General features: G+C 45.6%; 1 protein-coding gene and 1 long non-coding RNA gene across 3 annotated transcripts in view; one reads left to right on the top strand and one right to left on the bottom strand.

Moving 5' to 3' along the window:
- Positions 1-26,022, top strand: part of CSNK1G1 (casein kinase 1 gamma 1) — a 330,992-nt gene that overhangs the window by 287,923 nt on the left and 17,047 nt on the right. The window contains exon 11 of one of the 2 annotated variants that reach the window (XM_054041786.1): positions 10,702-10,812. The exons of the other annotated variant lie outside the window; for it this stretch is intronic. Within the exon in view, the coding sequence (XP_053897761.1) occupies positions 10,702-10,812 (111 nt within the window). The remainder of the gene's footprint in view (positions 1-10,701; positions 10,813-26,022) is intronic. 2 annotated transcript variants of the gene reach the window in all.
- LOC128844245 (uncharacterized) lies at positions 16,799-22,150 on the bottom strand. The gene is made up of 2 exons (XR_008446452.1): positions 21,401-22,150; positions 16,799-19,653 (listed from the first exon to the last, which is right to left on the bottom strand). It is a non-coding gene; the product is annotated as an uncharacterized LOC128844245 (long non-coding RNA).

Genomic DNA, 26,022 nt, shown 5'->3' on the forward strand with positions numbered 1-26,022 from the left:
GAGAACGGAGTGCTGTGTGCTCTCCGCAAGCTCGTCGTCCTCCTCCTCCTCCTCTTCCCCATCCACAGAATTCTCAGGTGTAGCTGATGAGATTACCCCCACCTCGGAATCCACGGTCAGAGGTGTGGTAGTGGTGGTGGCCCCCCCTAGAATTGCATGCAGCTCAGCGTAGAAGCGGCATGTCTGCGGCTCTGACCCGGAGCAACCGTTTGCCTCTTTTGTTTTCTGATAGGCTTGTCTGAGCTCCTTGACTTTCATGTGGCACTGCTCTGATTCCCTATTGTGGCCTCTCTCCATCATGCCCTTGGAGATTTTTTCAAAAGTTTTGGCATTTTGTCTTTTCGAACAAAGTTCTGCTAGCACTGAATCCTCTCCCCATATAGCGATCAGATCCAGTACCTCCCATACGGTCCATGCTGGTGCTCTTTTTTGATTTTCGGCCTGCATGGTTACCTGTGCTGATGAGCTCTCTGTGGTCACCTATGCTCTCCTGTACTGGGCAAACAGGAAATAAAATTCAAATGTTCGCGGGGCTTTTCCTGTCTACCTGGCCAGTGCATCTGAGTTCAGATTGCTATCCAGAGCGGTCACAATGGTGCACTGTGGGATAGCTCCCGGAGGTCAATACCATCAAATTGCGGCCACGCTAACCATAATTTGAAATGACGACAATATCGATTTCGGCGCTACTCCGCTCGTCGGGGAGGAGTACAGAAATCGATTTTAAGAGCCCTTTATTTCTAAATAAATGGCTTCGTTGTGTGGACAGATGCACGGTTAATTTGATTTAATGGTGCTAAATTCGAATTAAACTCATAGTGTAGACCAGGCCCTGGAGTAGATAAATTGACCACTTACATTGTTGGCCACATTGATTGACTACTTTAGCAATCAGCCACATCAAGGTGCACATTTCTAGGGTATTAATGGATGTGTTGAGTCACAAATGTGGAATGAACTCACGGGAACAAAGGACCGTCACAGACCTCGCCAGCTTTCACTCCAAGCACAAGGTGCAGACTGGCCTTCTGATATAAATGCAGAGCAGCATGTACATTAAAAACATTTCACTAAACACACAGTTCTTCACCTGGTAAGAGGTTGAGGGAGATAGCAAACGTGAGATGTTAGTCATGCCATTTAATGAACTGTTGGATGGCACTCAGTTACTGTGGTGGTGAGGTTGCTATAAGAACCTGGATAGAATAGAATAGGCATGTAGATGAAGGTAAAGCGCCTGAGAAATGCAGCAGTATAGCAATGCACACCCTGGCCTGACTCATTTCCACTAGCTATTTTTTAAAATCTAGAGACCATTTCAACCATTAATATTTTAATTTTTAAAATCAACTTTTCTGTGAGTTCCAATGTCTGTCTTGAGGTAGACATGTTGATGAATGTTCCAGATGGACTCTATGGACCTTTCTTTTCATTATCTGAAAATCACCTCTTTTCCTTGGTGGAAGAGGTAGTGATGAGGTGTGGCGTCAGGAGCCCCTGGACTATAGAAAACCCTGGTTGATGCCTCACTAAGTGGGAAGTGCCCTTGTAAAAAACTGACCTTGTGATGTGTGGACTGCTGGATAGCTCTTCAATTCTGACTCTTAAAGGAGTCTTCTTGTCACAAAGGGCAGCAGAGCCAGGAAAATGAATGTCTCACAGTGCAAGGACTCCACAGCAGATTGCTGCCTCTGGTTCCTGAAGGGGAGAGGATGCTAATTAAAGCAAGAATATGGCTTTTAAATGATATGTCCTTTTAACACAGGGTCTGTGAGTATGGGCAGATGAAGCTGAACCACAGGGACTTCCAGTTTCATGTACATACTGTGAGAGTTTCAGCCTTGCACCATAGAGATCTAGTGACATCACCACTTGTCAAGCTGTTAACTGCTGCTTTCTCTCAGCGATGGCAACCTCTATGGTCTGCCTGTCCGCTTCTCGCCCAAATAGCACTGTGCCTTTTCCCATGCTGCTCTGTTTCAGAAACATTCCCTGTCAAAATTTCTAAAGGCGCCAGCCCTGTAATCCTTTCAAACCTTCCTCTGTCATGATGCCTAGAAGGGCATGAGTCTGGCCTTGATTAGATAAGGAATGAATTGAAACGTCTATTTTGTTAAACTCTGATCGTTTTGTTACTTCATCCTCCCTTGCCCTGGCTGTGCAAACAAGTAACAGTGTAATCCTTGATTGGGGTCTCTAGGTGCTACCATAATGCCAGTAATGTCCAAAAAGGCCTTGCTGGCCAATCTATGTCCAGAGTGGTACTCTGATGCACCTCAGTACTGAATTGCAACCCCCTCGCAGCAGTTTGTGTTGTGCTCCTACACAACTTGTGATGCTGCACCCTGGCCTCAACTATTGGTTTAGATCAGGGAGAAATATGGTAGCAAAACAGTGGTGTTAAATATCCCAAACCTGAGGCAGAGTAGAAATTAACAAAAGAAAAAACTGGAAGGATGCAATCCAAACAATGTACAAACAAACCCAGGAGAGGTGCAGCAAAGCAGGAATCAGATAGGACCACTATGAACAGAGATCCATTCTTCAGCCTGGGTTTCTTACCTGGAAATCTTATCACTTCATGCACCAATCCTAGGCTCATCAGGAGGGATGAGAGCCCTGCCTTTCCCCTCCACCATAAATGAATGAGATGCAAACCACATCACCTGATATGCATGTGCAGGTGACTAACTCACTTCCCTCAACTACCTCCATCCAGCCCAACAAAAAACACTGGCTCCAAAGCCAGTAAGTAGCAGGAGGTACGGTACTCTCTCTAAATCATCCCATCTCCTGGAGGTTTACATATGGCCTTATACAAACTTACCACAAGATTCCCTTCCCAGCCCAGAAGGGATGAGAAGCCTCTGCCCATTCATCACTAAGGACCCTGATCCAAGACTCTTGTGTGGGGCATAAGATACTGGCTGAAGGCACAGATCTTCAGACCATTTCCTATATTGTTGGAGAGTACTTTGTTCTACTTCCATTGTTTGATGGGGGGGGGGGAGTTTCTCTTGTACCCCTGTTGGTAAAGTTGTCTCAAAATGTAATTCCCTGTTATACTTCTGTGCCAGGGTTTATGTCTTATTGAGGATGCATATGGCCAGGGTAATGCTGTGAGCTACTGCTGTTAATTTCCTTCTGTTCTGGGAGAGATTTGTGCCTTGTGGGTATTCTCCATGATGAAATGGTGACACCGGACAAGCTGTGCAAAGTCCACTTGATCACCAGACTTCTCCACTGTGATGTAATCAGTTTCTTCTGGAAACATTTTCCATTGTTCCTTCCCATCCTCTAAAAGAACTAACTATACCTGCAAAAAGAAGAACAGGAGTACTTGTGGCACCTTAGAGACTAACAAATTTATTAGAGCATAAGCTTTCGTGGACTACAGCCCACTTCTTCGGATGCATAGAAGTGGGCTGTAGTCCACGAAAGCTTATGCTCTAATAAATTTGTTAGTCTCTAAGGTGCCACAAGTACTCCTGTTCTTCTTTTTGCGGATACAGACTAACACGGCTGCTACTCTGAAACCTGTAACTATACCTGGAAAGTCAACCTAAACTACAAATCCCATGTCAAAATCTGACCTTTGGAATAGGTTCCTCATTGGTTCGCAGGCACATCTCCTTGTGAATATTACAGCCATTGTTTTCTGTCCATTTTCTTTCTCCTTCCCTTTTCCCTCTCTTGTTTTCTGGGGATTTTTTGCTGTTTTGTCACTCCTCCTCCCCCATTCTCTTTTGCTCTTATTTTGTGGCACCCTCTCCCTGTTTCGTTCTTGGCAGAAGGCTACATGCTGTTTGGATTTGAGATGTTCACTAGTGGCTGTAAGAGGCCAGGTCACAGACGGTATGTTGCAGTTGAGCTGAGTGCCATAGAACAGCTTGGGCCAATAGACTTCCTGCCTGAGTCTGTAGTCCTGTACACGAGCTGCTCCTGTGTGTTGTTTCAAAAGGACAAATTATACAAAACAAAGACCAGAGAATGGAGTGGAACCAGAAACGAGTTCAGATTCATCTTCACTGTACTTTACTAGGTACTTTCCTAAGTGAAATCTGTTCTTAAGATGTCTGTATCAGCCTCAAAGTGATCGGTGCTCAGAATATTTATCCTTCCCAAAAGCATTTTGTACCATGGAAAATTATTTCTGCAGCAGAACATGTTTTGACAAAGCATAATTAAAGAGTAATTCATTTTAGCCCACTATTAGTCAAATCATAGATTAGTGTGAAGATCTTTGCTTAACTTTGGGTTAATTGACTGACTTAACATGCAGTTATACTCTCAAGTATCAGTGATTTATCCTGTGTTCCCAGAAGCAACTAAACATTATTTCTCTCCATTTAAAACAAAAATGAATTGTTGTGGCAAGTTCTGCCCTCAGATACAGGTACCCAACTCAGAAGGAGTTGATGGGAGTCATATGGCTATTTCAGAATCTAGAACATTTAATATATGTGCTAACCTGTAATCTTTGTAAGTAGTGTAGAACTAAGCTGAGCTCTCTGATTATGGTTATACATCAGGCCTTTCCTCCTAGAAAAGTAAAAACTTGCAGGTAGGCTGGCCAGGGCACCTGGGAGCACAAGACCCTATGCAGCTAAATGATTATAGGCACACTGAGCAGATCACGCTCAATCTGTCCTAAAGACGGCAGCTTGTGGCCTTGGAGTATGAAAGCTTCAGAAAGCCACCTACCCTGTTAAGCTAGATGTGTCATTTTGTGCCAGGGACTATCAGAGCTTCCAATAGCCATTGTTTGACTTCTTCGCCTTCCGTTACTAGACACCAAGAGGGCTAAAACTCCAAGCTTGACTGGAGTATGGAATTTAATGTAGGCTCTAGCTGATCGCAACAGCATCAGATCTTAACCCCTGCTGCAGCAGCCATTAAAGCTCAAGTTACTGCTCTGTGTGCTGCCTTTAGGTCTATTCATTTTTCATCTTCAATGGGTATTAATGCACACACTTATGTCTAAGTATCTCATAGACTCATAGACTTTAAGGTCAGAAGGGACCATTATGATCATCTGGTCTGACCCCCTGCATGCTGCAGGCCACAAAACCGTCCCTACCCTTCCCTTGACTCTGCTGATGAAGTCCCCAAATCCTGTGTTTTAGTGACTTCAAATGGCAGAGAACCCTCCTGCTAGCGATCCCTGCCCCATGCTGCGGAGGAAGGCGAAAAACCTCCAGGGCCTCAGCCAATCTACCCTGGAGGAAAATTCCTTCCCGACCCCAAATATGGCGATCAGCAAGACCCCGAGCATGTAGGCAAGAGTCACCAGCCTGACCCTTGTTAGCCATTATACTATTTACCTTCCATTACTCTGTATTCCTCAGCTAATATGTTTTACCATTAGACCATTCCCTCCATAAACTTATCTAACTTAATCTTAAAACCAGACAGGTCCCTCGCCCCCACCGTTTCCCTCGGAAGGCTGTTCCAATATTTCACCCCTCTGACGGTCAGAAACCTTCGTCTAATTTCAAGCCTAAACTTCCCCACGGCCAGTTTATATCCATTCATTCTCGTGTCCACATTAGTACTAAGCTGGAATAATTCCTCTCCCTCCCTTGTATTTATCCCTCTGATATATTTAAAGAGAGCAATCATATCCCCCCTCAGCCTTCGTTTTGTCAGACTAAACAACCCGAGCTCCTCTAGTCTCTTTTCATACGACAGGTTTTCCAGTCCTCTGATCATCCTAGTGGCCCTTCTCTGCACCCGTTCCAATTTGAGTTCATCTTTTTTAAACATGGGAGACCAGAACTGCACACAGTACTCCAAATGAGGTCTCACCAGCGCCTTATACAACGGAAACAGCACCTCCTTATCCCTACTAGATATCCCTCACCTAATGCATCCCAAGACCGCATTGGCTTTTTTCACCGCCACGTCACATTGTCGACTCATAGTCATCCTCCGGTCTACAAGAACCCCTAGGTCCTTCTCCTCCTCCGTTACTTCTAACCAATGCGTCCCCAGCTTGTAGCTAAAATTATTGTTAGTCATCCCTAAATGCATCACCTTACACTTTTCACTATTAAATTTCATCCTATTTCTGTTACTCCAATTCACAAGCTCAGTCAAGTCTCCCTGCAGAATATCCCTATCCTCCTCCGAATTGGCAATGTCTCCCACCTTCGTATCATCCGCAAACTTTATCAGTCCACTCCTGCAATCTACATAGTGATTCTGTGGCTGTCCAGTGTAACATTGGAGCACCTTACAATCGTTAATGGATTTTATCCTTAAAACATCTAGCAGCCAAAGGCATAATGTGATTCAACGGCTAGACACTGAAGCTAAACCAATTCAGGGTAAAAATAAGTATGCTACTGGCCACACCACTCCCAACTGCAGACATGTTTCTGTTAGCAGTAAGTAGCTGCCAAGCTTGCCTCTTCTAGAGACATCTGCACCCCGGTCAGCATGATGCTTGGTAGTAATTCCATTTTAAGCTCTCTGCAGCAGGAAGTGTCTTTCCGTGATTTGCACAGTGCCTAGGACAATGAAGCCTCTATCCCTAACTGGCATGTCTGCAATATAAATAAAAACTAGGGTGGGGGAACAACCACAAGAGGAGACGGAGAAGATCGTCACGAGCAGCATGAAGCAAAATACACATCAGAGAGAGAGAAAAGGAATAAGCAAGAAACAAGATGATGAGGGAAGGGAGTGGAGAACAGACAGAAAAGGATGTCAGGCTCATGTTGGGGTGGGGGAGGGTGGACAGGGGATGGACTATACAGAAAAACAGGAGAAAGGGGTGATGACAGCATGTGCCGGGGCGGGGGAAGGTTCCCAGTTGTTTGTGTCCTAGGGAGACTCCAGTTAAAACAGTTAGGAATCACTGCTATAAAGTGTACTGAGATAAAAGGCGTTCCATTCATATAAGCTAATGTGACCTCCTTCAGACCCCTGAGAGTTGGAGGGGGAAGGGAGGCATTGCTTCCCCAGACTGTTCTGTGCCAGTAACTTCATAAAGAGGAAAATCTGACCGTAGATCTGCGCTTCACAGAAAACCTGCGGCACCACGTCAATTGAGTCAGGCTTGCGGGACGCAGGCTGTGGGACTAAAAATAGCAGTGTAGATGTTCAAGCTTGTGCTAGCTCCTGAGCTCTGAGACCCTGCCCTCTCGCCCAGCAGGTGTCAGACCCCGGCTCTGAGACTCAGTGCCATAGGTCTCTTACTGCAGTGTAGATGTACCCTTAGGTGCTCCACAATGTTTTTAAATGTGAACACTCCTGGCCACTTGATCCCTTTGAAAAGTACTTTGAGTCCTAGGGGAAGACTCCTGAGGTGCATGTCTTTATCGGCTCCATATTGCCACTTCTCCAGGAAACTACAAATAGTTCATTCGAGTTTGGGGGGGAAACCCCACAAGACTAGTAATACATGCAAGTTTTAACTTACCAAGGGCATTGCCCAGGGAAGTAGTGTCTCACCAGACTCTCTTCTGCCAATAAATCTGTAATGAGAGTGTTAACTTTTTCTAGACACTAGAGTACACTGTCCTCTTCAGTCAATTCTTCTGGCACGAGCCTTCTCCTTTCACCCCATACTGGAGAGCATAACCCCCTAGGGCTTGAGCCTGGGGAAGCAAGTTTCTTACAGCTATATTGTCCAAAACCAAACCGTACAGTAATATCAATCTGTTTACCTCACAACAGAATCCAAGACAGTGTTTCAAACCAGACCTCTGGGTTCTGTGAATTGTGAATCACAGCATATTCAATGGGTGGCTTTCAAAAAGGTCCTGCTCCTCCAGCTTCAGGCAACAGTAGTCTCAGCTGTAAACCACATTCTTTTGTTTCCAGACTCTTTTTTTCAGGAGCACAGTGAGTTCATTTGTCCTCTTTGAACTAGTGCTGGTTCTCTTGCATTTTCAACTGCACCTTTCTCGTTCACCTTCACTTTTCACTAATAAAGGTGTGCTTAATTGTCCATATGCTGTGGTAATCTGAAAACTCAAGCCTTAGATATCTGTTGACCTCGGTCTTAGCTCTCTGCTCAGGACTTCGTCTCAGCATTCCTCGCCTACATCAGTATTAGTCACATTTCATATCAGAACAAGAAAGTATTCTACCATCTTTGTGTCTGAGATTTCACATATGGCCAACACCCTCACTGCTTCAGATATGTGCAGTCAGTCCACTACTACCGCCACAGAACCAACGTAAGTTCAGAAAGTCCAGAGCCTCTTGTTTTTTTCTCATTAAAGAGAGAGAGGATGGAAACCATATAACTTGTGCAAATCAAATACAAATTAGGCTCAAAGCTATAAATTCTGAACAGCCCTATGGGGTATGTGACACTCATGAAAGGAATACCAAGTGTCCTGCCCTAGTAGCACTGATCTGTGTGTGTGTTTTGTGGTGATAGTAATGCAGCTAATGGAGTTCCATTGGCTGACTATTGTCATGTAGTCTACTGCTGTGGGCTTGTCTAAATCAGTGGTTCTCAACCAGGGGTACACATACACCTGGGAGTACACATAGGTCTTCCAGGGGGTACATCAACTCATCTAGATATTTGCCTAGTTTTACAACAGGCTACGTAACAAGCACTAGCAAAGTCAGTTCAAACTAAAATTTCATACAGACAATGACTTGTTTATACTATACACTGAAATGTAAGTACACCATTTATGTTCCAGTTACTTTTTCATTTTACCATATAATTATAAAATAAATCAAGCAATATTTCAGTAACAGTGTGCTGTGGCACTTTTGTATTTTGATTTCTGATTTTGTAAGCAAGTAGTTTTTAAGTGAGGTGTAACTTGGGGTAACGCAAGACAAATCAGACTCCTGAAAGGGGTGCAGTAGTCTGGAAAGGTTGAGAGCCACTGGTCTAAATGAACACTTAGTTCATGGCAAGCTGGGATGTAAATGAAAGCCATGCTTGCATACGGCATGCTAAGTGTCTATGTGGCTCCAGCTGCTGTGAACTGGAAACTCCTTAGTGCACTTTGATCTACACCACTTTGAAAGAGAGTAGATTAAAGTGCACTAGGGACTTCTAGTGCCCAGCAGTAGTGTCCACATAGGTACTTAGTATGCTGTACAGTAGTGCAGTGTAAATTTACAGCCAGCTTGCCACAAATTATGTTCCTGTAGATAAGCCCTGAGAGCATGGAGAAGAGTTTGAATTAGTCTCTCCAGTTTAGAGAATGTTCCACCTCTATTGTTCAGGTAGCTGAATTAAGCTTCCTAGTAAAGTATTTCTAAGCGGATGCCAAGCACAACAGTCTCTCACCATTAATTTGAGCTAGTTTTACTTTGTGAGAGGTACTGATTGCACTTGGGGCAGAAAGAGCATGTGACCCGGTAGAGAGTCTACTCTTTGTGCTATATTACAATCTTTAGATATAGCTTGTATCTCTCTTCCCAAAAGTTATACTTTGTGGACTCCACTGTCCAGTTATATTAACTTCTGCAAAGGTATATGAAACGCACTAAGAAAGTGAACATACAGAAAAACTGACCTGATTGTTTAGATGGAATGTGTACCAATAGTGTTCCATTCTTCTCTCTAACCAGTCCTTCTCTTTCCCCTTACTGATGCTTTTTTACTTTTGTTTAACACACTGGTTTGATAGTTCCCATGGTTAGATGCATTGGCCACATATTGCATAGAGAAGACCTTTGTTTTTATGGTAACGTGATTTTACCATTATGTAGCAAGCCATTGTTTCTTCTGTTTCAGTGGCTAATACTTGACGTTTCAGGAGTAGCTAAGGGTTTGTCTACACTGGCACTTTGTCGGCAAAACTTTTGTCGTTTGGGGGTGTTAAAAAAAAAAAAAAAAAAAAAACCACACGCACCCCTGAACGACAAAAATTTTACAGATGAAAAGTGCCAGTGTGAACAGCACTTTGTCTGCAAGAGCACTCTCCTGCCCCTCGTGGGGGGGGGAGTTTTCTGTCGGCAGGAGAGCTCTCACCTGCCGACAAACAGTAGCTACACTGTGTGCCTTTTAGCAGCATGGCTGTAGCAGCACAGCCGTGTCACTAAAAACCTCATAGTGTAGCCATAGCCTACAAAACTTTCCAGCTAAGTAATGGTAGCTGAAAGCAATGGCTTTGACCTCTTTGACTAGTTTAGTACTCTTGTCTCCCTTTGGAAGAAGAGAACATTATAACAACTTCTGATTTACTGGGGCTTGTTTTCAGGCGAAACTCACATTTGCATTACTGGGTGTGTTTTGAAACCAGCTCCTGGTATAATAAACATGCTTCTCATCAGACATCTTGCAGTTTGGGCTCCTGGACTCAAAAGCCCTATGTCCAGTGGAGGCTGGATTTGTGTGTCTGACCCCACTGCAGATAAGCTCTAGCATCTGTGTCCTGACAGGCCTAGTTAAAAATATATTACAGTTCCATTCACTAGTTTGTAAATTCCTTTGTCAAAATATCTAAACAGAACCCATACTGAAGTAGCTCAGGTGTGTTCTGAAAATTCATTTCACCATTTGCTCGGTTGAATGAATCCTCTCCAGCATTTACTGCTCTCAAACGTGCAATGTGTTTGGTAAAATGAACTTTTAACCAACCTAAATGTTCTTTAAATGCCTTGCTTTTTTCAGTGAACTAACCCCACTAACTATTATATTCTCATTGCTTTACCTTGGCTCACCTTTATCTTTCCTTCCATCTCTTGCTGTCATGCTTCTGAATGCCTGAGCAGACGGCGTCATCAGACCGCCGAGGAGAGTGGGAGATCCAGCCAAGCCGGCAGACAAATACCTCGTACCTGACATCTCACTTGGCTGCAGACCGTCATGGGGGATCAGTACAGGTATTACCTCTTCCTGACCTGCACAGCTTTGCTATCAGAATCTGCTTAAAATTCCTGAAGCCTCATTGAATCTCAGCTACAATATTCCTGTGATCAGGAGAACTGTGTGCATTCAGAAGCAATTGTGCTTTTTGGGTTCTCTTCACAAAGCAGACAAGCCCTGCCCTGCAGTAGTTTAATGCTTAAACTATAGTCTCATGACACCCAAGAGGACCAGTGACTGGTCAACTGAGCTTCTGTTACAGTCCCTGCATATCTTTCTACCAGGAATTATTCAAAATAAGATATATGGAGTGATCTACCAAAACTTGATTGTCAGGTAAACTGTTAACCACAGTTTAGTATATGAAAAAATACTATTCCTGTTTACACTTGTAACTAGCGGAGAGAATACGGAATGGGATTGTGTACTGACTATACAATCCTCCAAAATGATGTAATTAAGCTATAAGACAATTCGATGTGTTACTGACAATTGACATAAACCTAAGTGGGTTGTTGCATACAAGCACAAAAGTGCTAGGAAAAAGTTACTGCTCTTCTAGTTCAGTTTTTATATGTAGACTGTGTGTGAGCAGATGGTTGAATGCATCTTATGAGATATATCCAGGGAGGGCATCACTGGGTTGAGTGTAGTGATGCACTGTAGAATGGCTAGTGGGAGGAAGAGGTAGTTACTTTTCCCCTCAGATTGATGAGAGTGGCACATTAAAATGCTGTCACTAATGGCATTGATGCTACATTGAGGTTCTGTTGACATTGTATTTCTCCAGCTCCCCAATGTATTACCTCATAATTGTTTGTTTGTATTTGAGAAGCAGCCTAAGGTCTCAGTCAGGGTTGGGGCCCAGTTGTGCTAAGTGTAAGCTCTGTGGGGCAGGAGCTGTGGCTGTTTCAGAGATAGGATGTAACAAGCGACGTAATAGTGGTAATGAAGGTAGAATGAGTAACAGCAGTAAACGCTATAAAGGTTAACATTATGCACAATTCCTTAGTTCCAAATCAGCTGAAAAGAGTTTTCTTTTTCATAAATCAGCTGTCTCTTACTGCCTTCCAGCCTAGCTAAGAGTAACTTTATTACACTAGTAACAGGGAGGAACTGATGTGTAGAAGTGAATGTGAGATTTTTTTCCATAGTGTGTGCCAGAACTGGAGGGAGTAAGAGAGGTCTGAGCCTTTGAGGAACTGAGCCCTGTTACTTTTTGAAAATTCTTCAGAAGCATTATACACATCGCACATTGAACTAGTTGGTTTTTAATTCACTCTGATATGGGGGGGGTGTTTTACAAAAGTGCTATTTGAATATTCGGTCATAAAGGATTGATCTGCTGGTCTGTGGATCTGCATACTGTTTTTCTCCCTTCTTCCTTCTAGGTAGGTACTATGTGCACCACAGAGTAAACACTTAGCAAAAGCCAAATACATTTCTTCTACACACATGGTTATGATTATGCCATACGGAATCCTTTGCATCCTCCTTCAGGAGGTACTTTAAAGGTGTTGCTTCTCACCAGCCAAAATGGCACATAAGGTCTCTCACTGGCTGAAGAATGATTGAGCTCTCATTTCATAGAGCTCTCAGAACTCTGTAGAATCCCAATTGAAAGTGCAAACTACAGACACTACTGAGAGAGTAACATCACCAGTTAATTAATCATTGTTTATGGGAATCTCCTCCTGGGTGGGATGGTACTATTCTCCATGTGCAGGTCCTAGCCAGACTGGCCATGAGGTGACTCTTACACTATATGGCATGCTTACAAGCCCCCTTTATAGGTGCGCACTAAGAGATCTAGAAACTTTAAAGCCTCCCAAGAACTTCTGTGTGGAAAGACTGCTTGCAATACCAGTTCTTGCTGAGGTATAAATCTTTGCTGCTGATAGTTGGCTAGATTCAAGGGACTCTTGTTTTTTTATAGTCCAGCATGTTAGTGGGTCTTTTCACATAGAGAATTCTCTGGGCACCTGGGACACTGAAAACTGGGATGAGGAATTTGTGTCTGCAGGATATCTGTGGCTCTGTTCTACATTGACTCAGCGTTTGTCTAAACAAGGAAAATTTATAGACGCATATTATACCACTACAGCTATACCGGTGGTATACCCTGGGTGGACACTCTTATTTCAGAATAAAAGTGCCATTTTCCAGTTTAGTTTATCTGTGAAAGTGATATAAGCTAAACTGAAAAAAGGCACTTTTATTCTGAAATAAGTGTGTCCACAGGAGGCATTATACCGGTATAGCTATATGGGTATAATTGTACCAATATAGTTATGCCGGTAAGGGTATGTCTACACTACGAAATTAGGTCGAATTTATAGAAGCCGGTTTTATAGATATCGGTTTTATACAGCTGATTGTGTGTGTCCCCACATAAAATGCTCTAAGTGCTCTAGTTGGCGGACCGCGTCCACAGTACCGAGGCTAGCGTCGACTTCCGGAGCGTTGCACTATAGCGTAGCTATCCCACAGTTCCCGCAGTCTCCGCCGCCCATTGGAATTCTGGGTTGAGATCCCAATGCCTGAATGATGCAAAACAGTGTCGCGGGGGGTTCTGGGTACATGTCGTCAGGCCCCTCCCCCTCCGTCAGAGCAACGGCAGACAATAGATTCGCGCCTTTTTACCTGGGTTACCTGTGCAGACAACATACCACGGCAAGCATGGAGCCCGCTCAGATCAGCTCACCGTCACCGTATGTCATCTGGGTGCCGGCAGACGTGGTACTGCATTGCTACGCAGCAGCAGCTAACTGCCTTTTGGCGGTAGACGGTGCAGCTTGACTGGTAGCCGTGGGACTGGCAGCCATAGGGCTGCATTGCACCAGCCCCTTGCCTTTTGGTAGAAGATGGTATATTACGATTGGTATCCATCATCGTCATACTGCAGTGGCTGTCAATCATGGGCACCTGGGCAGACATGCAACTGTCTCGATGATGATGGCTATCAGTCGTAGTATGCTATTTTCTGCTAATCGCCCCGTATTTTCTGCTAAGCACCCAGAAGAGGCCGAGGGCGATCTGGGTGCTGGCAGACGTGGGGCTGGCAGACATGGGGCTGCATTGCTACACAGCAGCAGCCCCTTGCCTTTTGGTAGAAGATGGTATATTACGACTGGTATCCATCGTCATCGTACTGCAGTGGCTATCAGTCATGCTGCACCGTCGGCTGCCAGCTTAAGATGTAAAAAATAGATTTGTTATGTATTCATTAGCTTCCCCATCCCTCCGTGAAATCAACGGCCTGTTAAACCCAGGGTTTTGAGTTTAATCTTGGGGGGGGGGGCATTCTGTGTGACAGTTGTTTGTGTTTCTCCCTGATGCACAGCCACCTTTCTTGATTTTAATTCCCTGTACCTGTATGCCATGTCGTCACTCGGCCCTCCCTCCCTCCCTCCTTCCTTCCCCTGGTCCATCAGATACTAGTTTCGCACCTTTTTTCAGTCCAGGCGCCATAGCTAGCACTGGGATCATGGAGCCCGCTCAGATCACCGCGGCAATTATGAGCACTATGAACACCAAGTGCATTGTCCAGGAAGATATGCAGAGCCAGGAGATGCCAAAGCGAAACCTGGACCAGCCGAGGAGGCGATTGCAGCGCGGCGACGAGAGTGATGAGGAAATTGACATGGACATAGACCTCTCACAAGGCACAGGCCCCAGCAATGTGGAAATCATGGGTGTTACTGGGGCAGGTTCATGGGGTGGAACGCCGATTCTGGGCACGGGAAACAATCACAGACTGGTGGGACCGCATCAAGCTGCAGGCGTGGGATGATTCCCAGTGGCTGCGAAACTTTCGCATGCGTAAGGGCACTTTAATGGAACTTTGTGACTTGCTTTCCCCTGCCCTGAATAAATAAATAAATAAATAAATGGAGATATCCCATCTCCTAGAACTGGAAGGGACCTTGAAAGGTCATCGAGTCCAGCCCCCTGCCTTCACTAGCAGGACCAAGTACTGATTTTGCCCCAGATCCCCAAGTGGCCCCCTCAAGGATTGAACTCACAACCCTGGGTTTAGCAGGCCAATGCTCAAACCACTGAGCTATCCCTCTGAAGCGCCAGAATACCAGGATGAGAGCAGCCCTCACAGTTGAGAAGCAAGTGGCGATAGCCCTGTGGAAGCTTGCAACGCCAGACAGCTACTGGTCAGTCGGGAATCAATTTGGAGTGGGCAAATCTACTGTGGGGGCTGCTGTGATCCAAGTTGCCAGGGCAATCAAAGACCTGGTGATATCAAGGGTAGTGACTCTGGGAAACATGCAGGCCATAGTGGATGGCTTTGCTGCAATGGGATTCCAAAACTGTGGTGGGGCCATAAACGGAACCCATATCCCTATCTTGGCACCGGAGCGCCAAGCCACCGAGTACATAAACCGCAAGGGGTACTTTCAATGCTGCTGCAAGCCCTGGTGGATCACAAGGGACGTTTCACCAACATCAACGTGGGATGGCCGGGAAAGGTACATGATCCTCGTGTCTTCAGGCACTCTGCTCTGTTTCGAAAGCTGGAGGAAGGGACTTTCTTCCCGGACCAGAAAGTAACCGTTGGGGATGTTGAAATGCCTATCATGATCCTTGGGGACCCAGCCTACCCCTTAATGCCATGGGTCATGAAGCCATACACAGGCAGCCTGGACAGGAGTCAGGACCTGTTCAACTACAGGCTCAGCAAGTACAGAATGGTGGTGGAATGTGCATTTGGACGTTTAAAAGCGCGCTGGCGCAGCTTACTGACTCACTCAGACCTCAGCGAAAAGAATATCCCCATTGTTATTGCTGCTTGCTGTGCGCTCCACAATATCTGTGAGAGTAAGGGGGAGACATTTATGGCGGGGTGGGAGGTTGAGGCAAATCGCCTGGCCGCTGATTACACGCAGCCAGATACCAGGGCGGTTAGAGGAGCATAGCAGGGCGCGGTGCGCATCAGAGAAGCTTTGAAAACAAGTTTTGTGACTGGCCAGGCTACGGTGTGAAACTTCTGTTTGTTTCTCCTTGATGAACCCTCCGCGCCCCCCCCACACACACACACACGGTTCACTCTACTTCCCTGTAAACCAACCACCCCACCCTCCCCTCCCCACTTCGAGCACCGCTTGCAGAGGCAATAAAGTCATTGTTACTTCACATTCATGCATTCTTTATTAATTCATCACACAACTAGGGGGATAATTGCCAAGGTAGCCCGGGATGGGTGGGGGAGGAGGGAAGGAAAAGGACACACTGCATTTTAAAACTTTAACTCTTATTGAAGGCCAGCCTTCTGATGTTCTGGCAATCATCTGGGGTGGAGTGACTGGGTGGCCTGAGGCCCCCACCCCCCCCACCGTGTTCTTGGGCGTCTGGGTGAGGAGGCTATGGAACTTGGGGAGGAGGGCTGTTGGTTACACAGGGGCTGTAGCGGCGGTCTCTGCTCTTGCTGCCTTTCCTGCAGCTCAACCATACGCTGGAACATATCAGTTTGATGCTCCAGCAGCCGGAGCATCGACTCTTGCCTTCTGTCTGCAAGCTGACGCCACCTATCATCTTCAGCCCGCAACTTGCTCTGTTCATCCCACGATTCAGCCCGCCACCTCTCCTCACGTTCATATTTTGCTTTTCTGATGTCTGACATTGACTGCCTCCACGCATTCTGCTGTGCTCTATCAGCGTGGGAGGACATCTGGAGCTCCGTGAACATATCGTCCCGCATCCTCCGTTGTCTCTTTCTAATGTTCACTAGCCTCTGTGAAGGAGAAACATTTGCAGCTGGTGGAGGAGAAGGGAGAGGTGGTTAAAAAAGACACATTTTAGAGAACAGTGGGTACACTCTTTCGTTACAGGGTCGCATTTTTCCTCTTATAGTGAGGGCCTGCCGGTTTCGTGTGAGAGATCACTCACGCAATGCCAGGCAACAGATTCGGCTTGCAGGCAGCCACGGTAAGCCACAGTCTTTTGGCTTTTTTATGTGGTGACGACGCAGGAAAGGAAACAGAACGCCAGGTCTGTGGTAGCCGAAAAGCCCCTCTATCTCCAGGAACTTTTCCTGGGGCTTTTATTCTTTACACTTCCCTGCTTACAACGCTTCTCATTGGTACAAATCTTGCGCATAGAAAAGCCAGGCAGTATACATGCACATAAGATAACGAACCCATCTCTTGAGCGCGTGAACACCAGCTGCGAGGGTACAATCAAATCAGCCAAATAAGTTTCCCAAACACAAACGCTGGATTGAAGGTCACTCCTGCCTCGTAGCCATGGGAGCAGTTTGCCGCGCCTGTGGGCTGGCGATTCGGGAGCTATGCGTCCCTACATCCCCCCCTGTTTTATTTTATAGATGCGGTGTTTAAACAAAACACTTTCGCAGGGTAGCATACACAATGTCACTAGATTAGGTATACACTAAGCAAAACAGCAAAGCAAAACGCCAATCCCATAAGGCTTGACCAATTGCCAAACACCCCCCACGGGGTTTGTAAGTAAAACAATTAACTACTTTGGCACAAGTATTATTGGCATAATTTGCTACAAAGGGGGTATAAAGCTATACCTAATCAATACTCTATTATTGCAAATTGAGTGGTTTGCAAACAGGAACAAGGCAGGTACTTAACAGACCTTGCATTTATACTTTTCATTACAGAAATAATAAGGGACAGCTGCATTTTGTTATACATAGGCCATCTTGATATCTTAATTCCTTACTTGTTTTGACTCTTGCCAACATACAATATTTTCTAGACCTTATCTACACAAGGTCACAATAACTTCTCACACAGTACTTTCTCACCCGCCTCTCACAATCCTCGCTTCTACAAATCTCGCGTTATCAGGGTTACAGTTAGCCTGACTCTTACTAACAAACTGTCATGCATAGCAGTTCTTTTCTGACAGTTCTTTCTCTGCTTCCACGACCCCCCCCCCCTTTTTTGTTTTACTTCTAGTACAACAAACATTCTTAAATCTCTATTTGCATTAAGCCCTGGACTTCAAATTCTACATCAGATGCTTCAATCTTAGGGGTTCTGATTGGATGTAATGACAATGCATGATTAGCATAAACATGAAAGGTATTACTATTATTACGTCTTTTACAACAATAATAACATAATCCTAAGCTAACTAATAGCAACACAAGCAATAACATTCCCATAACAATAATATAATGGGGCTGTTGTACAATCTTAATCATAAAGCACAATACATCCTACTTAGTACATAAAATGGATACTCTATAAGCTGTCTGGAAAGCATACTTTTCAACTTAATATATATTATAAAGCATGTGAATTTGCCCTTGTACTTCAGAGATTTTCGGAATCTCTGGTAACAGTGAAAACAAATTCTGAAATCAGATACTAAACTAGTCCAATTAAAGGGTATCTGGAACCTAAGGGCTACTTGAAAAACTCTATCTGCAGGCCAGTAAATAATATGATTGCCTGCAGTGGTAATGAGATTAAAATGTATGTCTTGCAATGTGGAGGCTTTAACATACACACAGCTATCATTAGCTTAAAAGAGTAAGTGTCCTGTCAGGGTAGTTCCTTGTCCACTACCCTTCCAGCAAACGTAGTCATAGACAGTGACTACTTCTCCTGGCTTCAGTTTACATATACACTGAAGCTGTGGGGGTTCTAACGGCCAAAATGTCCATTGACTCCCTAACCCCATCCAAATGTCAGATGTAATCTCCGGAGCACTTACTAAAATCAATTGGGCATACCAGGTAGTCTAATTTCCCAGATGTCTTGGTGAATTACCCAATCCCACATGCATCCTCCCTATGGACCCGGCAGGATTCGGTATGTGAGAGCCCACACCCCCTCAACCGGTCCATATGCTTGGAAGGAGCACTGAGAACGTCTGCACTTCCACCCAGAAAGTCTCCAAGTATGTCTTCATGCCACAGATCAGATGGTACTCCTGATGTGTCTGTAAGGGCAGTGGGCCAAGCCTGATGCTCTAGATCATTCCGAATGGCCATTAGCTAGTCATTCAGGAAATCCTGAATTTCTGAACATGCTAGATCCCACTGCAATGCCTTCCCAGCCTCAGTGATATTCAATACCATCTCTGTCAGCAACTTCTGGGTCATTGTCTGTATTTGGATGTGTTACAGGGGTAATAGTGTAATAGAGGAGATGGCAGGGGCAATGGCAACAAGGTGCCTTTGGTACTTATCATTTAAAATCCAATTAGGGAGGGCAATACATGCTGAAGGACTTATCCAAAACACAGGGCACAGCCTGTAAAATAAACCTTAAAATCTAATCAATACCACGTTCCCAAGCATGGGTCCCACAAGTTTCTTTCTGCTAGGGTATAATTCTTTGTTTCTTCACCAGGGCCAGTTCTTAATGTCTTTTGTAGTCAGGAATTCCTGGACTTTATGGTTTCAATTAAGCAAGTGTTCCTTCTTCTCTTTTCCTGAAACAGTGTGGTTTAGCATCATGTAGGGGAGAGGTTACTAGCACATCACCCTGTAATGGTTTTGCTTCTTTTAGAAAAATTCAAAGCAACAGTAGGTCTGTCAGTGGACAAGGGAGAGGTTACTAGCACTTCACCTTGTTCTCTTTCCCTGCTGTCCAGGAGGCACAGCAGAGCTAGCAGGAGAAATAGGCTGATTAGCAGCTGGAGAATCCTCTCCAGGTGGAGGGGTCTTTTTGCAGTGAGAAGCATGGGTCCAGGTGGGCAGTCCTTGGCACTTCACAGCAGTGTTGGTGGTTAACAGGACTTGGAAAGGGCCTTTCCAGTGTGGAGCCAAAGCAGTCTTTCGTTGATGGACTTTACATAGACTCCGTTTCCTTGTTTCAATAAACGGCAGGGCTGCTAGGGTCTTTGGGTAGCACTTCTTTTATCTGTGAGAAAAAAACCTAATACATTTAATTAGTGCCTGGCAGTGTTTTACAAATCTCAGTTGCTTGGGCACATTCAGGCCCCCCCTTTTCGTGGCTGTCAGCCAGGTCTTATCTTTGGACTGAGCTTGCTAGCTATTTTTTCCTCAGTTAACTCATTCCGTGCTTTTTCCTCTTCTCCCTTTCTCGGCTTCTTTTAACCTACAAAGGAAACTTTCACTCTTCACTTATACACTTTTTTCCAACAATGAACGCATACACATTGCCATTATACAGTACATTAGTCTTATTATTCAATGTATGCCATGTACACCCTTCCAGTAAAATAACTTTATTACAGAGCTTTGGAGCAACAAACCGGGACAAGCACACCCACTTTTGAGGAGTTCACTCGGTACAACCTCAGGTGTCTAATCGCTTTCCTCCCTCCCCAGCCCTCTGGCTAGAAATCTGAGGTAGCTAGAAGGATCCCATGGGCAATATGGGGAGTGGGTTAACCTTCCATGTCCTTGTTTCCAAAGACTGTTGGTATGCAAATTTTAACAACAATTTTGCAATTAAAAATCTGGCCAATGAAGTTTCTTTTTCTTACTTAAGCAAATATATCAGACTTTAGTATATCACATTTTCCTGATTTATCCAAACACTTTGTATTTCAAAATGAATAAAACAAGTATCTGCTTTTTGATTTAACCCTTCTATTTAAATTTGAGCTAGACTGTCCTATGAAAATATTAAATCCAACAATTCTGGCCACAAGACAAACATCACAAGACAGGACAAAGAACACAAAAATAATTCCTATTGTACCAGTAAATGCATGGTACATCGAATGCTATTCAGCTGGCATCCGTTTTCTCTGATGATCTGAAAGACAAAAGAACCGAGGTCTACCCCTTCTGGGCAGTCAGTCATTACTTAAAATATTTCCTTTATATACACATACTCTTGTTGATTTTAGGCAAAACAGAGAAATCACCACATATTTCCTTGTATTTGTTTCATATGCAGCCCAGGTTTCAGTGGCTACTACCTTATTAGTTAGAAAATTGCATTAATACAGATGCTTTCTGGCTTGCTTCCAGATCCAAAGCTATCCACGGCTTAAAGATTCTTACTTAAAAAGGGACACAATTAACTTTCCCGGACTTTTGATTGCCTTTTACTTCTTTACAGTGATCTGAACAAGACAACACAACCTATATTGGTAGGTTTGCATTTCTTACACCTCTACTACAATATATACTGCACATGTTTTCCACAGTTCAATTTCCACAACACTAGCCACATCAATTTCTACACAAGGTGTAACTATTTCTTTTTAAACACCGGGTAAAGGCCATTTACTTAACATATAATTCAAAGAGCTATCCTTAGAGGGTTTTACCAGAGAGTGTCTCCTTATCCTATTAGGACTCACCTTATCAGAGCACGAACCCCAGGGGCTGCGGTGAAGCAGAGAAAAGGGGTGAAACACCCCGTTGGCGCCGTTCCCAGTTCGCCGCAGCCGTCCGGAGTCCAATGTCCGAGCCAGGAGAGTCCCGGCGGAGTCACCAGAAACTGTTACCGAAATATCGGGTCCACCTGGCTGAGAGCCAATAACAGCCAGACAGGGATAAGGAGGAGTTGCTTTATTCTGCAGAATAAAGGAGAGCTTTGCACCTTGGTACAAAAACTCTGTCTCATACACATTTTACCGTTCCAGTTATCATCCTGGGGATTTGAAATCCCCATGTCTATAATTACTTACTCCTTTCCTTCCTCTATGCCCTCAAAGTTTCCAACCTGTTTTCCAGTCAAGAAGCCATACCGACCTGCAGTCCGGATACCAGGGGCACTGGCGGTCTATTTCCCTTAGGGGGTCCTCAATATGAGCGACCGGGACAACGATGCATGATCGCTGCCGTGTAATCTTGAACTCTCTTGTGTGCTCCTTCTGGGCACTGGAAAGTTCGACCCCCATACTCACGAATAAGGGGCGGCAAACAGCCGCGGGCGCGCTCGGCGTATCCAGCCGGTGAGTACGGGGTCGTCACGTCGGGGTCACCAGCTGTGGTGACGACGCAGGAAAGGAAACAGAACGCCAGGTCTGTGGTAGCCGAAAAGCCCCTCTACCTCCAGGAACTTTTCCTGGGGCTTTTATTCTTTACACTTCCCTGCTTACAACGCTTCTCATTGGTACAAATCTTGCGCATAGAAAAGCCAGGCAGTATACATGCACATAAGATAACAAACCCATCTCTTGAGCGCGTGAACACCAGCTGCGAGGGTACAATCAAATCAGCCAAATAAGTTTCCCAAACACAAACGCTGGATTGAAGGTCACTCCTGCCTCGTAGCCATGGGAGCAGTTTGCCGCGCCTGTGGGCTGGCGATTCGGGAGCTATGCGTCCCTACATTTTTAACCTTCTTAACATGTGGGAATGGTTTCAAACTGCAGCGCCCTCATTTCCCATATCAAGCATGAATTGGGTTGGCCATTTAAAATGGGTTTGCAATGTAAAAGGAGGGGCTGCGGTTTCCGGGTTAACATGCAGCACAAACCCAACTAACCCCCCTTCCCCTCCACACCCAATTCTCTGGGATGATCACTTCACCCCTCCCCCCCACTGCGTGGCTAACAGCGGGGAACATTTCTGTTCAGCAGAGCAGGAACGGGCACCTCTGAATGTCCCCTTAATAAAATCGCCCCATTTCAACCAGGTGACCGTGAATGATATCACTCTCCTGAGGATAACAAAGAGCGATAAGGAATGGATGTTGTCTGCATGCCAGCAAACACCGGGACATACGCTACAATGCTTTGTTATGCAATGATTCCAGACTACGTGCTACTGGCCTGGCGTGGTAAAGTGTCCTACCATGGCGGACGGGATAAGGCAGCCCTCCCCAGAAACCTTTTGCAAAGGCTTTGGGAGTACATGAAGGAGAGCTTTCTGGAGATGTCCCTGGAGGATTTCCACTCCATCCCCATACACGTTAACAGACTTTTCCAGTAGCTGTACTGGCCGCGATTGCCAGGGCAAATTAATCATTAATCATTAAACACGCTTGCTTTTAAACCATATGTAATATTTACAAAGGTACACTCACCAGAGGTCCCCTGTGTGCCCTCAGGGTCTTGGGTGAGTTCGGGGGTTACTGGTTCCAGGTCCAGGGTGATAAACATATCCTGGCTGTTGGGGAAACCGGTTTCTCCGCTTCCTTGCTGCTGTGAGCTATCTACATTACCTCCATCCTCATCTTCCTCATACCCCGAACCCTCTTCCCTGTGTGTTTCTCCAGTGAGGGAGTCATAGAACATGGTTGGGGTAGTGGTGGCTGCACCCCCTAGAATGGCATGCAGCTCCGCGTAGAAGCGGCAAGTTTGCGGCTCTGCCCCGGACCTTCCGTTTGCTTCTCTGGCTTTGTGGTAGGCTTGCCGTAGCTCCTTAATTTTCACGCGGCACTGCTGTGCATCCCTGTTATGGCCTCTGTCCTTCATGGCCTTGGAGACCTTTTCTAATATTTTGCCATTTCTTTTACTGCTACGGAGTTCAGCTAGCACTGATTCATCTCCCCATATGGCGAGCAGATCCCGTACCTCCTGTTCGGTCCATGCTGGAGCTCTTTTGCGATCCTGGGACCCCATCACGGTTACCTGTGCTGATGAGCTCTGCATGGTCACCTGTGCTCTCCACGCTGGGCAAACAGGAAATTAAATTCAAACGTTCGCGGGGCTTTTCCTGTCTACCTGGTCAGTGCATCTGAGTTGAGTGTGCTGTCCAGAGTGGTCACAATGAAGCACTGTGGGATAGCTCACAGAGGCCAATAACGTCTAATTCCATCCACACTACCCCAATTCCGACCCGCTAAGGCCAATTTTATCACGAATCCCCTCGTCGGAGGTGGAGTAAGAAACTGGTTTAAAGGGACCTTTAAGTCGAAAGAGAGGGCTTCGTCGTGTGAACGTGTCCAGGCTTAATTCGATTTAATGCTGCTAAAGTTGACCTAAACTCGTAGTGTAGACCAGGCCATAGGCTTCCCTTTATGCCGACATAGTAACACCACCTCTCTAAGCGGTGTTGAGCCATAGTTGACTTATTGAGGTTGATGTAGCTTGAATGTAGATGCTGCATTATCTGTGTCGACCCTAAGAGTCCTCTAGCAGCTGTTTCACAATGTCCGGCACTGACTGCTCTGGGCACAATTGTGAACTTCACTACCCAGGAGTCACGGAGATCAGGAAGCCCCCCCACACACACACCCTTTAAAGCCCTGCAGATTTTTAAAATGCCTTTTCCTGATTGTCCAGCTTGGCAAGCACATCTAGCAGCTCTCCACTGTTGTGTTCAACTGCCCAGCTGACCATGCTGGCTACGTGCTCCAGACAGGCTCTGGCTTGAAGTAGAGAGGAGATATTGGATCTCCTGGGTCTGTGGGGAGAAGAGGCTGTGCAAGCACAGCTATGGACCAGCTGTAGAAACATGGCCGTCTCTGAGCAGATTGCACGAGGAATGCAGGAGAAGGAATATAACAGGGATCAGCAGCAGTGCCATGTGAAAGCAAAGGAGCAGTGGCAGGCATACCAGAAGGTCAGGGAGACCTTTGATCCAGAGCGAAGCCACAGACCTGCCACATTTATGAAGAACATAACGCCATACTTGACAGAAACCCCACCGCCACCCCACACGCCACCATGGATACTTCTGAGGAGCCCGAGTCACAGGCCCCTGACGTGAACAGCGAGGACAAGAAGGAGGATGGGGGACATGCGGCTGAGGGGTCTAGTTATGCTGTGACCCAAGACCTGTTTCTGACTCCACTGCAGTCAGGCCAGTCCTGGCAGTCAATCAGGGGCGAGCCCAATGAAGGGAAAGAAAAAGTGTGTAAATTTATTTCCCATTACTCTGCTGGAACCCCCAACTTAGCAGGACACAGCTATCAACTTTTCATTAATTTACTGGTACTAGAAGAGGCAACAAAACAATTAAGCCAGGTACCGTTATCTGCTTTTCATTCCTTTGTACAGTTAGGCAGGGGACCATGCAGTGCAGTTTATGTATTTAGGGATGCCCCTTGAATCCTCCTAAGAGATTTCAATGAAACTTTCATGGAGGTCCTCTGCAATCCTCTCCAGCAGTTTTCTAGGGATGGCAGCCTTATTTCTTCCTCCACGGTAGGACGGTTTCCTGCACCAGTCAACGATAACTTCAGCAGACACCATTGCAATACACAGGCTAGCAGTACACAGGCTGGGGCGGCTTCAGGATGCCAGCAGCAGCTGTGTTCTCTGTGCCTTTGTTACCCTCAGGAGTGTGATATCAGCTAAAATCACCACCACCTGTGGAAAAGGTGCCAGTATTCAGTGCCAGTGTCCTGTTACTCATCATTTCATGCAACCAAGCAATTCCTTCCTCATTTCCCTTACCCCTGGCAGGCCATAGTCACCATGGTAGGATCTGTGCGTGGTGCTGTGCACAAGCACTCCGAAGCAGAGGTGTCAATAAGCATGTCTTGTTTAAAACTTCAGGCATGCACAGGAAGGGAGTTCTGTATCTTAACCTTCGCTTTTTGTTGTGACTTTAGAACTGTTGGAAATGGGTGACATCCACCTTGATTGCATTGGCCTCATTAGCACTACAAAAGTAATTTTCCCTCCCTTGATATTCACCCCTTATTGTCAACTGTTGAGAATAGACCACTTCCACCTTAATTGAATTAGCCTCATTAGCACTGACCCCCACTTGGTAAGGAAATTCCCATCTTTTCATGTGCTGCAATATTTATACTGCTTTCTGTGTTTTTTCACTCCACGCATCTGATGAAGTGGGTTTTAGCCCATGAAAGCTTATGCCCAAATACATTTGTTAGTCTCTAAGGTGCCACAAGGACTCCTCGTTGTTTTTGGAACCTCTGTGTTTTATCTGTAGCTGCTGCCATTGCAGCCTTCAGGGGATCCCCTCCACACTCTCAGAATGCCTGAGTCAGATAAGGAGGAGAAAGAGGAGGACTTAGATGACATATTCAGCAAGATCCTGCAAGTCGGTGCTGCACTAGGCTGTAAGCAGAGGACCTGGAGGATGAATATTGCAGACAGCCTGGAGAAGGAAAGAGCTGACAGGAGAAAGGCCTGGGAGTCAGAGGAAGTTGCACCAGTTTATAGTGGGGCTTCTGCTGCAAACACAGATAATCCAGGCGCCTGTGAATCTACAGTTTCAACAGTCCCAGGCTTGCCTCCCTTTGCAGTCCATGGAGAACACCAGTATAGTATCTCCCTATACCCCCCCAAATATTTTACATGGCGTCAGGGACCACATTCCTACCCCTGCTATGGCACATCAGGGGACAGTAAAGATAACGAAGCTTCACATACACTGACCTGTGAGAGCC

This window comes from Malaclemys terrapin, chromosome 10 (assembly GCF_027887155.1).
Source record: "Malaclemys terrapin pileata isolate rMalTer1 chromosome 10, rMalTer1.hap1, whole genome shotgun sequence".
In the NCBI taxonomy this organism is placed as follows: Eukaryota; Metazoa; Chordata; order Testudines; family Emydidae; genus Malaclemys; species Malaclemys terrapin.